Here is a 13,169-nt window from a genome sequence, read left to right on the forward strand (position 1 = left end):
AAATATGTTTCATTCTCAATCTTCTGGAATCCCTAGAACTAACTTTCCAAAGCACACAGCTCTTAAGCAAGTGCAATCACCAAACTGTGAGTCTATTTGATTCTATTAAACAGGAAGAAAGAATTGTGCAGGTCTCATGTTTAGCCTGACAGTTATGGTCCTTCACCCAGCTAAGCAAAAGGGTTATTGAAATGCCTAGTTCTTCGTGGTTCTGTGAGAGTGTCTGACCTTTGTTTTCTAGCTCCACTCTTTCATGGGTGGTCCTGCTCACTCAATAGTTTAAGAGGTATGATTAATATGAATTTTACTAATAAAATCAGCTCTGAGCCCCCCCTTCTATGGCAAAACCAGCCTTCTCCCTGAAATTGAGATATTTTATTGAGCCTTAGTCATGAGACCTTGGCATAACAGAGTTGATTCTTCATAGGAATGGACAAGCATTCTTGGATACTATAAACAGCACTTTACTCTTGGCATACAATCAATAAAGGTAATAAAACAACACATAACAAAACACTTACCTCTCAGATACATGCTCACAGCCTCCACCAGATCAGGCAATCTTACATAGGATATAAGCTGCTCTGAACCCAGGAATTACAGGAAAGATACAGTAGGGTTTAGTTATTCCCAAACTGCGATTCCTTTTTGCAAACAGGCAAGGGAACGTGGACAGTACAAAGCAGTCCTCACTCAATAGTCAACTGATACTCCAATAAGTTCAATCTTTATACGAAGATTCAGGAACTTCAGAGCCAGGACCCAAAGCATAGAGAATGATGATACAGAAGGGCACTCCTGACAGCCAGTACTTTTCCATTCTGACTCTATCTAGTCACAGTTCTTTCATCCTTATGGAGCAGTGGTATAGGCAAGAGCTAGACATAACGAGAAATTCTCCACTCCATTCAGCATCTTGCTTCTACTACCATGAACCCTTCAGTTCAAGTTTAGAAACCAATAGATACGTCCCAATCCCTCTCTGCCTCTAAGTTCAATCATCATCTCTCTCTTCTTTTTTTCTCTCTCCCTCCCTTTCTTTCTCCCTCCTTTTCTCTCTCCCTACCCCTCGCTCCCTCTCTCTCTCCTACCCCCCAATCTCCTTCCTTCTCTCCCTCTTCCCCATCTCCTCTTCTTCCCCTCCCTTTTCCTCCCTCTCTTTTTCTCTCTGTACATTCAGCACATTTCCCTTTCTTTCCTCTACCTACCATTCCTTTCTCTCCTTTCAATCAGGAAGCACAAATAGGGTCTACTCACATCTATGACAATAATACTCAAAAATTTCTATCCAACTGGGTTCTTACTTGGAAATGGAACAAAAGCAATAAAAGGCACAGAGACAAGTGTTGGAAGAGTCACCTCAACTCTCCAATTCCCAATTTGCTTATCTGAATATCCACAATTATTGTCCATCTCCTTTCATTAATTAGCAGAGTGACTGATGAAACACTCTTGGACAAAACAGCCAAGCTTCTCCAGAAGAACACAATCATAAAAACAATGTTGTAATGAAATAGTAAATTTTGTTAGGCTAATACCCAAAGCTTTTAAGCGTCTAAATTAGTGAATTAAAATTGGATATTGAATTGGGTTAGTAGTAGAGATTGTCTGAAGTACACAGGTGTCCACAATTTAGAAATGTCTCCTACTTTCTCTTCTTTTTTTTTTCTTTTTGGTAAGGCAATTGGCGTTAAGTGACTTGCCCAGGGTCTGAGATTGGATTTGAACTCAGGTCCTCTTGACTCCAAGGCCAGAGCTCTATCCACTGTGCCACCTAGCTGCCCCACCCTACTTTCTCTTTAGCTGTATTCTGAGGAGAATGAAACCTAAATCGATCATAGAATCCTAGATGTAGAGTTGGAATGAACCTTACAAGTCATCTAGTCTAATCCTTTTATTTTACAGATAAGAAAACTGAGGCCTCCAGGGCTTAAATAACTCACTAAGCTCACCCAAGTAAGGGGCAGATCCAGGATTTGAACCCAGGTCTTCTGACTAAATTTAGCACATTTTCCCCTGCTTATAAAATGTGTGGACAAACTGAAGCCGGAAGCTAATATACATCCAGAAAATTCTGGCAGGCCACAATTACGGGCCAAACTCCCCAGATGAAAAAAAAAAACAAATAAAAAAAAAAAACCCTGAATTTAGTTTTGAAAATTCAAACAGAAAATTATAAGAGAGAGGAGACCTAGCTAGATTCACATGGGCAAAAGAAACAAAAAACACCTGAGAATTTAAGTGCATTACAAATTTAATAGAAATCAAAGCAAATGGAGGCCCAAAGAGATGAAATGCCAACTACCTGCCACTCTCCACACATGATACCCCATCTCTCACCTTGGTACCTCTGTACTGACCGTGTCTTATACCTCAAATGCCTCCTCATCTCTACCTCTTGGCTCAGAGCTTACCTTATGCAGAAGGGCTTTTCTGGACTGTTCTTCTGGCTATCACCTTTCATCTATTCTTTCTATCTCGTATATACTTAATTATTTTCATGTTAGTCTACCCTATTAAAAGATAAGTTTCTTGAGGGCAGGACTGTTGTTGCCTTGCTTTGGGCTGACACACAGTAGATAATTGTTTGCTGACTGACTTGTCCAGTACCACCAAGGTACTATGTGACATAGCTAGAATTTAAACATTGGTCTTCTCATTTCAGATTCGGCTATGCTGTATGTACTTTAATGTTTGGTCAGAAAAAAATGTTCATGTGTTTATGATGAACTCATGGCAATGCTGCTTTGGGTTTTTATGAACACTTAATTTTCAAAGTGCTTCACAAACATATATAATACACCCTCTTGTCAATTGTCTGAATATGATATTATAACAGATTGCATTTCCCCCAAGTACAAAGAAATCCATATAATTTAAGAGGCCAGGAATAAGGTCAAGAAGGTTACCATATTGAGAAAGGAATATAAATATCTTCTTATCCTGGGGTCACCAGTTCAAATTTAGCTCCAGTCAGCAGCAACAAAAATCTCTGGTCGGGCCTGAGCTGCCTACTGACCTCTATCTGTTCCTTCCAGAAAATATATTCACCCTATAAAACTGCTCCAACAGCAGGCACGGCAATCGACTCTTGATAAGTCATGCCCGTGTCTGCACTTTTTTCTCTGAGCAAAAAATATTACAACATAAAGCATTTCCCTTTGGAATGCAGTGGATTGGCAGCTGATGGTGCCAGTACCTCGAATACCCATTGAGGGAAGGGGCAAGGAGACAAAGAAGCCGTGGTCTACTCCAACCTCACATTCCAAAAGTTTTCTTTTAGGTCAGGCGTTTTTAACCTGGGGTTCATGGACCCTTTGGGGCCCACAGATACATTTCAGGGGAGATGTCCATTAACTTGGTTGGAAAATAAACATCTTTAATTTCACCAATCTCTAGCTAAAATCTAGCATTTTCTCCAATTACAAATTTTTAAAAATACAACAGTAATGTCACCATACTGCCAAGGGGATCCATGGCACATTAAAGGTGAAGAACTCCTGCATTACGGCCTGGTCTTAGGTCTCTCTGGCCTCATGTGTGCCCTTGCTCTAAGGTCACATTTGAATGAGCCAAGAGAGGGCAGCCTGTGCAGGAAAGTTTCCTCCTCATTTATTTCTTCTCTTTGTAGTACTCTGGCCTATGGATTATCCTTTTGTCAGCTTCATCTTTTCAAGGAAAAGGTCTGAGTCTCAATTGGGTGATGGAGATCAATGTAGATTGGATTTTCCATAATACAGAATGTACCGTAAAGCAACTACTTAGTAAGCTAGATGGAGCCTCAGGGATGGTGGTGGTGGTGGGTTAGAAATGAATCATGCAGGAAAAGCACAGAGGGTCTGTTTACAAAAAAAGTATGTAAAAATTCTTGAGGGACTGATCATGTAGGTATGTATGTATATATGCATATGTGTATGTATGTAATTACATATATAAATTATATATATATATATATATATATATATATATATATATATATATTTCCTCTGCTATACCTTTATGAAAGGTCTCTCATTTTGATTGAGCTCAGAAGGTACCAAGATATTTTGATTAATGGGTTCATCAACTTTTGCACTGAGGCCTCCAGGTAGGCTTAAGAGACCAGACGCTTTTACTAGGTGTAAGGTAGTGGAGATACAAAAGAGAAATATGACACAATCCCTGCCCTCAAGGAGATTATAGTCTAATAAAGGAGCTTTACTTTGTCATTCACTTGACAGCTACTAAGTATTTACAAGGTGCATTACATTGGAATAACTAAACACTCTGTTGCACATGGGAAACATACAATTCCTAACCTTGAAGGAGTTTTTAGTTTCTTACCAGCTTGGTGCCACTTCATTCAGTCCATAGATCAAGGTAATTCACTTATCAAGCCGTGAAATCCACCATTGAAGGTAGTTCTCCTGTAAACTATCTCTATGCCTGATTGTCTTACCTGCTGGTAAAGTATCTGCCACTAGAAAAGCATAATCTAGCTGCAGGTGCCAGACACAGAAGAGAAGATGGAGCAGTAGAAAATATGGCTACACTGAGCACATATAGAACTTTAAAACTTTTCCAAAGTAACTTACATACATTATCAAAGTGAATCTCACAATATAGTGTGGGAGATAAGGATTGAAACCCCTGATCTTATTGGTATAGGGTGAGAAAATTCCCTCTACCAATTCAGTTTGGCACCTTCTCTGCAGGGATTGCAAGCATGTGCCACCATGCTTGACCTGTACTGATAGTTTAAAACATAGTTTCATCTGGGATATATAGAGATATTTTCCTCATGCAAATATATTTTTGTCTGTCTCATAAAACAGGTCATGGAGAAATAGCCAACTTTCCTGATAAAAATTGGATAACAAAGAATTTCATGGGAAACTATACTACTAAAAACTCAGTTTCAAAAATCAACTTCTCGTGGTCCTTTCAGAACACAGTCTATAACACGAGTAGCATTACATTAAGCTAAAGAAGTGAGGATAAAACAGGAAAAGTTTAAGGGTGGTGGTAAAGAATCCAATGACTATTAGACTTTTTAGTTATGTTTCAGTGACAGTTCTCTTGACTATTCAAGCAGAGTGTCCTGAATCGTTGGGTGCCCTGAGCAGCTGGGGCGCCCTGAGTCAGTTACTTTCAGAGAGAATGGCCCAACCTTTCTAACAGATGTTCCTAGAATGTATGATAGTTGGGTGGTGCAGCAGAGTATCAGACTTGGAGTCAGGAAGACTTGAGCTCAAATTTGACCTCAGTTACTTACTAGTTGTAAGTTACCAGCTGGGCAAAAGCACTCTCTGTGCCTCAGTTTCCTCATCTGTAAAATGGGGGTGATAATAGTATCAAACTTCTGGGGTTGTTATGACAATAAAATGAGATATTTGCCGAGCTTTTCTAAGCCTTAAAGTTCTATACAAATGCTAGCTGCTATTATTATTGACAAAACTGAGCTATGGGGGCAGCTAGGTGGCGCAGTGGATAGAGCTCTGGACTTGGAGTCAGGAGGACCTGAGTTCAAATCTGGCCTCAGACACATAACACTTACTAGCTGTGTGATGCTGGGTAAGTCACTTAGCCCCATTGCCTAGCCAAAAACAAAACAAAACTGAGCTATGATACAAAATGCTACCTAATACGCCAAGATAGCAAAAGTGTATCTCATCCCTAGATCCTCCATCATATATTCACAGAATTCCTGCAGTATTCTAACATCATGTATGTTTCAAGTATGATGCGGAGATTATAAAAACAGGCTGCAAAACCAATCATATTTATTGCCCTGAAAAGAGGATTATGAACACAGAGGGATGTTGAAAGACCAAGTGAATCTTGCTGCTGGTTGTTCTCCAACTCCGGTGACTCAGTCTCTCATTGGCTGGCTTTTTAATCCTTCAGACTCAGTTTCTCACAAGCTGGCCTTGTGTCTGAGTTTCCTGGTTCCTGACCTCTGACCCCTATCATTTAGACTCCACATATCTGACTTCCTGACACCTGCTACTGAATCTTTCTGATGCTATCACCTGACTATTGGAAATCTGTCTATCCATCTGGACACCTATAGTTTTCTGCCCAATTGGATTTCTACCATCTGCCTGACCACTGGGCCCTTGCCATCATACAGCCCATTTGGACTTTGGTTGTCCACCATTTCTATATCATCTGTGCCAAACTTCTGGTTTTACACCTGGCTTACTGGCATGGCCCTTTACTTTCTGTCGGCCCACCTCTGCCTGGAGCAACTTTCAGGATCCTGAGTTATAAGTCAACCTCAACTTCACTTGAGTTTACAGTACTTGTATATTGTGTATATATATCTTTCCCTTAGATTGATATCCCAGTCCCATGTCTATCTCATAGACTCACATTTCCGTGAGCATGTGTATGTATTTTACACACGCATTTTATGCATATACATATATATGCACAAACTTACTGGGACGTGAGCCTATAAGATAGCCATGAGACTGGGATGTCAGTGCAAGGGAAATACATATACACACATATTTATATATACACACAACAATACATGTATGTATGTGTATACATATATGAATATACACATATTTACATATGGGAGGAGGAGGGGGAGAGAGAGAGCTTATCAAGTTCATTATAGCTAGTTTCATCCAAGCTATAATTATAAGTGCCTGATTATGTGGAAGGCATTGAGGATACTGACTTGAGGGCCCTGCCCTCAAGGCAGCATATGTTTTTTTTGGAATCAGTAACACATTTACAGAAAAGGACAAATAAAGTACATAAGTCAGTTCTGCTAGAACACTCATTCTGAAAACACAAATTTGTTTCAATGCAATTATTATATTAGGGAACATTTGGAATATCATGCGAATTTTGAGTTTGTTGGTGAGTAATTTCTTCTTGGAAAAACAGGGAGAACGCAAAAAACGGTACCATTTCACAATAACTCACAAGCTGGGACCCTTCTGATGCCCACTTCCACAAGGCAACTTCAGGTCTTTGTCAACGCAGAGCGTCATATTTCTTGTATATTTTCTGCTACAGGAACTCTGGACAGAGGAGGATTGGTCCCTCCCCTTCTCTTCCATCCTTCCCCCCTTCCACTTCCCACTATGGCTTCAGGCCTCAATGCTTGGAGTTATGGCCTGGTCGACTTGTGAGAGACTTTGCCAGAACTGGGGTGCAGGCTAAGCAGTAGTCTAAGGCAGTGAATAACACCACTATTTATTATAGTATTTTTGTATTTCTTATTTAACATGTATAAAACTGTCACTATTTTTTATTAGGTTCCTACCTTTTATATTATGTACATTAATGAAGTTTTTAAGCACTGTGTCCCTAACTCCATTTTTCACATAAACCTTGTGGTTTTTATTGTGCAATTTTGTACAGTCATTTTTTGGGGGGAATATATATGTGGGATTATAGTAGAACTGACCAAACAAAGTTATTTCCAAGAGGTAGTTACAAGTAACTGTGGTGGGTAGGGAGATGGTAGGAATCAAGACAGACTTCCTGTAAGAGTGGCACTGGAGTTGAACCTTTAAGGAAGATACAGATTGTTCTAAGCCTCTAAGAGGCTTTGCTCTATGGAAGTGACAGCCTGTGCAAAGCAAGAGAGATGGTTGATAAAATGTGGTGTTTGGGAAGCACAGACCAGTTTGAAATGTAGAATGAAAGAGAGTAACGTGTAATGTAAGAAGCCTCGAAGGGTAGGTATGTGGAAGCCAGATCGTGAAGGGCTTGAAAAACCAAAATAGTGGGGTCTGTATTTTATCCTAGGAGCAAGAGGGTGCCATTGGAGCTTCTTGGGTCAGACCTGTGTTTCACAAATTTAGTTTGGCAGCTTTGTGAAGGATCAACCAAAAGGGAAGACACTGGAGACAAGGAAGCCAATTAAGAACCTATTGCAATATTTCAGGTGAGAGGTAATGAGGGCCTGAAATAGGATGGTGGTCCTCTGAGGTGAGAAGGGGACGAACATGAGAGAGGCATCGGGTACTGAATCGATAAGATTTGACAAATGATTAAATATAGGGGTGAGGGAGAGTGAGGAGTCAGGGATGCTTAAGAGGTTGTGACCCTGTGAAAATTGGAAGGATGGTGATACCCACTGCAGAAATAGGTAAGTTAGGAAATTGGGAGGATTTATTTATTTTTTTAAGATAATGAATACTGTTTTGGACATAATTACAGTGTTCCTCTTAGCAGATAATGTGATTTCATCTTCTGTTAACTAAAGACACACACACTAAGGAAACTCAGAATAAAATAACTTTTTCAAATGGGTTGAGGAGTCATATAGAAACAACCCTTCATTAACTGGTCTCAGGTTTGGAATTCTGGCCTTTACTCAGTTGGCTTATCCTATTTGGGGCAGCAAACAAACTGTTCCCTTCACAGATCTTACCTATATGGTTCCAGGGTTCGGCTTCCATACAGCAAAGCATCCTCCCACAGACCAAGATTAATACAGGCATCCATTGCGCAGTCGAGCATCTTTAGCTGATAGATGTTTCTGTCTGGGAGACGATCTCCATAGTTATTTATAAGAGTCTGGCATATAGCCAGAACCTGTTCCCATTCTGTTATTAACCTTAGTTAAGGATCCCTCGTCTTCATCAAGGAAAAAAAAATACAAATTAAAAAAAAAAAAGATACTCGAAAAGGCTGAAAAGCTCCAGGGCATTAACAGAAAGGAAGCTCCCATTATCCTGCACAGATGAGCTGCTGGAAAACATACTTGAAAAACAAAAAACATCTAAGTGGTACCTTAGCGCCATGAATTCTATTTACAATCAACAAACCATTACAGAACTAAGCCTCTGCCTCTGGTTATTACATTTTACTAGAAAAGGTAAGGGGCAGGAGATGAAAGATGAAAGGATATAACAATATATTCTTATGCTACATCTTATAGGCCAGAGCCATCCTTTCACCACACTCCTCTTTTAATAGATTCATCCATTCATTCAATAAGTATTTTAAGAGCCTACAATGTACTAGGCATTGCACTAGGTACTGGAAATGTAAAGACAAAAACAACCCTTACCTTCAAGAACCTTACAGTCTACTGAGGAAAGCAACTTGCAAATGGATAAATAAAAATAAAGAATACAGACATACAAAGTAATATAGGAGGAAGTAGGATGGGTCTAACAACTGGGTGTGGGGCAGAAAAAGTATTTAGAAGGTTATGCTTGACCTGAACCTTGAAGTAAGGCAGACATTTTAAGAAATGAAGAAGTCTAGAAATTTTTGCATACCAAATTCACTTTCAAATCACTTCACCAACATTGACTTTATCACCTGACCTTAAACCCTGAAGGAAGGCAGACATCTTAAGAAATGAAGGTGTCTGGGAATCTTTGCATACTGAGTTTACTTTGAAACAACTTCATTAACATTTACTTTGCCTAATACATTAAAATGAGGGATTAGGGGGACAGAAGATTTTGGAGAATTCTATCTTAACGGAGAAGTCCACACTAGCAAATTTAACCAGTTACCATGACACTCAAATCTAGGGTTATCTATGAAAGCTGGCTTCATTCAAGTAAGATTAAGTAAGCAGGGAAAGCAGGCCATATGAAATATATATTTAAACACTGTCTTTTCAGAAAGGTAAGCATATAAATAATACCTATGGGCCTTTATGTACTGTGACAAAAGGCTACGGGGAGCAAGCCTCTCAACAGACTTTTCTCTCCTAACAGGTGTTGCTGGGCCCCCCCAACCCCATCCCTCCCACATATATACCTATTACAGGGAGATTCATTATATCATAGCCTATTTTTAGGGGTTTGACTGTAAAGCATCGGTGCCCCAAGGCTGTACTGACATCAAACAGGAACATTCCCATTTTAAGACTAACCTCCCTAAGCTTTAGTTTTTTCCTATCTTTAAAAGGTTTCTATTGCCTGTTCCCCACCCATCTCAAAGCCGGAGTCTCAAGATTAATGAGGCCCTGGTTGTAAAGTTCTCTAATTCTCTCCAAGGAGAATGGCCACAGGAGCACCAGTGATTGTTATCTATGTTTTCAAAAGGGCCAGACTGGAGGAGCATAGACACCAGCCTTGAACAGAGCGACTTGCCCACCGCCCACCCACGGCCCAGGGCTAGCAAATTTATCACTGACATATAGCACACAACCATGATTTTATGTCTTTTATTACTGCTATGAGCAGGGCCAGGCCTAGGTAAAATCATTCGCAAGACTGGGTTCATCTTCCATTCCCTTACACAGGAACCAAATATTAACGCTGTTCTTCAGTGTCCAAGGTCCCCCCTTTCCCTGGGGCCATCTCCCTACCTACCCCAACCCAGGCTAGATCTCTCCTTTTTGGACAGCACCCATCAGTCAACAAGCATTTACTAAATGTTTACTCTAATAGCAACAATAACAGCAGCAACAATTACAATATCTAGCATTTATATATCACTTTAAGGTTTACAAAGCACTTTCCATGTATTATCTCACTTTCAGGAGGATAGTACAGTATCTAGAAGGGTAAAGCGTAACAAGATCAGAAAGATAGGAAGGGGCCACCAGGTTATGAAGAACTTTAATTGGCGGAGGATTATTTTTTGATTTGAACCTGGAGGTAATGGGAGTCCCTGGAGTTTACATGGAGGTCAGGAAGCATGGTCAGACCTATGCTTTAGGAAGATCACTTTGACAACCGAGTAGATTGGGATGGAGATGGACTTGAGGCAGGGAGACAATTAAAAAGCTATTGAAATAGTGTGTGCAAGAAATAATGAATATCTGAGTGAGGACGATTGCTATGTGAATGACATCTGGAAGAAAATGTATAGCAGGCTTGTCGTGAAAGGAGAAAGGACAAGATCTGACCACTGGGTCAGAATTTCTGAAACTGTTTTGGTTATGATATATTTGGGAATTGGAATTACAGTAATGACGAGAAAATATTAGAAAGGGTATGCATGGTGGCACGCTCGTAAATGTTTAACAACTGACTCTCTGAAAGAAAATGTCCAAACAACACACTATTAAGTTTCATCTGCATTATTAATTAACATTTTCCCCATCACTTTCTTATGTCTAGATAATCAACAAAACAATAAATCAAGCCCAGATTTGCAATCTCGGTTTTTAAGTCGTAAATGCTCACACTGAAAATTTAATTATCAGTTCTTCTAAGTCCCTATGAACTAGCTCTAGCAAACCCTAGGTATACTTCTGGGATGAAGACGGATTGGAGAATTTGAGGGGGGAGCAAACTTTATGAAATTAAGGCACAGAAGAAATATTTTAAAAGGTTGCTGACTGCCAGTTTTTATATAGAAAAACACACAATATTGTGACACTTAATTTCATATTTAAGGGGGGGAAAGATTGCTAGCACTTATATTGTATCATGGTGCCCCTATTTATATTATGCAGAACACCAAAATCCCACAGATGAGGTTTTGTGTAAGCTGACTCTGGACCTTTTTATTCTCTTATCCAATAAAAATTTACCTATAGTATATTCCATTTCCTTAGGACTTTTCTTCCCAAAGTGACAGCTAGCCTACCTGCTTTTGTATGATCTACATATTGTTACCATATCTTGGTAGCATGTTTATTTTTAACAGGGGCCTTCTGGAAGCACAGTGCCTTAAACCAAAGAATTAGTCTTTGTGTTGGCAACTTCAAGCAGCATGGCAGGTTGGTAAAGGCCCTTGAATTACACGTGCCTAAGTCACATACATATAAATCTACCCTTACCTCTGAGGTAAAAGACTGATCCCCTGCAAGGATGGACTGTTTAGAAGAAAATGACCAAGCAATACAGAACCAGTATGGCATTGTAGCCAGGTTGCAGGATTTGAAGTGAGGAAGTCCTAGGTTTAAATCTCAGCCTCTAACACTTACAAGCAATGACCAGATGGGAGTCAGCTTTTCTGAGGGTCCTCTGCCAACTTTAAGACTCATCTATTAAGTTACATTGAAGGTAGGGTGGAGAGCAGGGAGTTACCACACCACCAACAAAATAATTGATCCCAGAAACACCAACCATGTAATATTTTTGTATTCATATGACACATATGATCCTTCTGTGATCCTTCTGTGTGGAGGTCAGAGGTCACTGGAAACAATTATCTTAGACAATTTTACACTGAATCTTGTTGGAAGGTTGCTATTATAATCTACATGGATATTCATGCTAATATCAGATACTTTCCAAGTTATCAGGAAAGGATGACTTTGTACATTATAATATCATGTTATTTGAGCTCCCGTTTGTAATAAAGCATATATGACACTCCCCCAGTATTCCTTATCTCCAGTGTGACTTTTTCACTTTGTCAGCAGCCTTCTCACACTGGAAATGCCTCTCCCCGTTTGGTCCTCTTCTCCAACTGATGGTTCCTGTCCAGTATCACTAGTACCTGGGTCATACTTGTTCACTTTTTCTCAGTTCCACTCCTGACTCTCTGAATTTCTCTTTTGTCTACCTGGAGGTCTCTCCTTTTCCAGCTCGCTTTTATGTACCATCTTCTTCTACTAGAATGTAAGCTCCTTGAAAGTAGGAACTGTCTCTTTTGTTTTGGGCTTATCTTTATATTCTCAACACTTAGCACAATGCCTGGCATGTATTAAATGCTTAATAAATGTTCTATCTATCTATCCAGCCACCTATCCATCTATCTTCAAAAGAATGGATTTGTAGTATCTCCTCAAGATACAGAGGAGACGAGATGCCAGTTCCTTAATAACCATTCACAAGTAATCAACCACAGATAACAAAATAAAGAGTAAAACGGACATAGAAAACAGATCTAAAGACTCATTCTGACTTTTTGGTGAAAGGATACTTTGATGTGACTGGAGATCTTCGACTTTTTTCAAGGAACCTTGAACTTCCTTCCAAGCTTGTTCTTCTCCTGCTAGCATGTCAGCATCCTGATCCAGGAGTCGCATTACAAGATGAGGGAAGATGGGGAAAGAAGACAGATAAATCAGTTAAGTTAGCCTTTAACTGGACATATTATTACCACCAACAACGAAAATAAATAGCAGGCATCATTGGGAAATATTCTGACAAGTTGTGCTGTATAACTTTAATAAAATATTACTATACTATAACAAATGATGATTACAAAGAATTCAGAGAAGCAGGGGAAGATTTATATGAACTAATACAGAATGAAGTAAGAAGAACCAGGAAAACAATACACACAATAAATGC

General features: G+C 39.6%; 1 protein-coding gene across 1 annotated transcript in view; it reads right to left on the bottom strand.

The window, feature by feature from the left end:
- Positions 1–13,169, bottom strand: part of LOC114049838 (histone-lysine N-methyltransferase SMYD3-like) — a 1,050,735-nt gene that overhangs the window by 155,998 nt on the left and 881,568 nt on the right. Inside the window, exons 9-10 of the mRNA XM_027871264.1 lie at positions 12,796–12,883; positions 8,381–8,555 (exon numbers count right to left, since the gene is read on the bottom strand). Coding sequence (XP_027727065.1) covers positions 8,381–8,555; positions 12,796–12,883 — 263 coding nt within the window. The remainder of the gene's footprint in view (positions 1–8,380; positions 8,556–12,795; positions 12,884–13,169) is intronic.

Source organism: Vombatus ursinus, unplaced genomic scaffold (assembly GCF_900497805.2).
Source record: "Vombatus ursinus unplaced genomic scaffold, bare-nosed wombat genome assembly UNPS02014798.1, whole genome shotgun sequence".
NCBI classification, from domain to species: Eukaryota; Metazoa; Chordata; class Mammalia; order Diprotodontia; family Vombatidae; genus Vombatus; species Vombatus ursinus.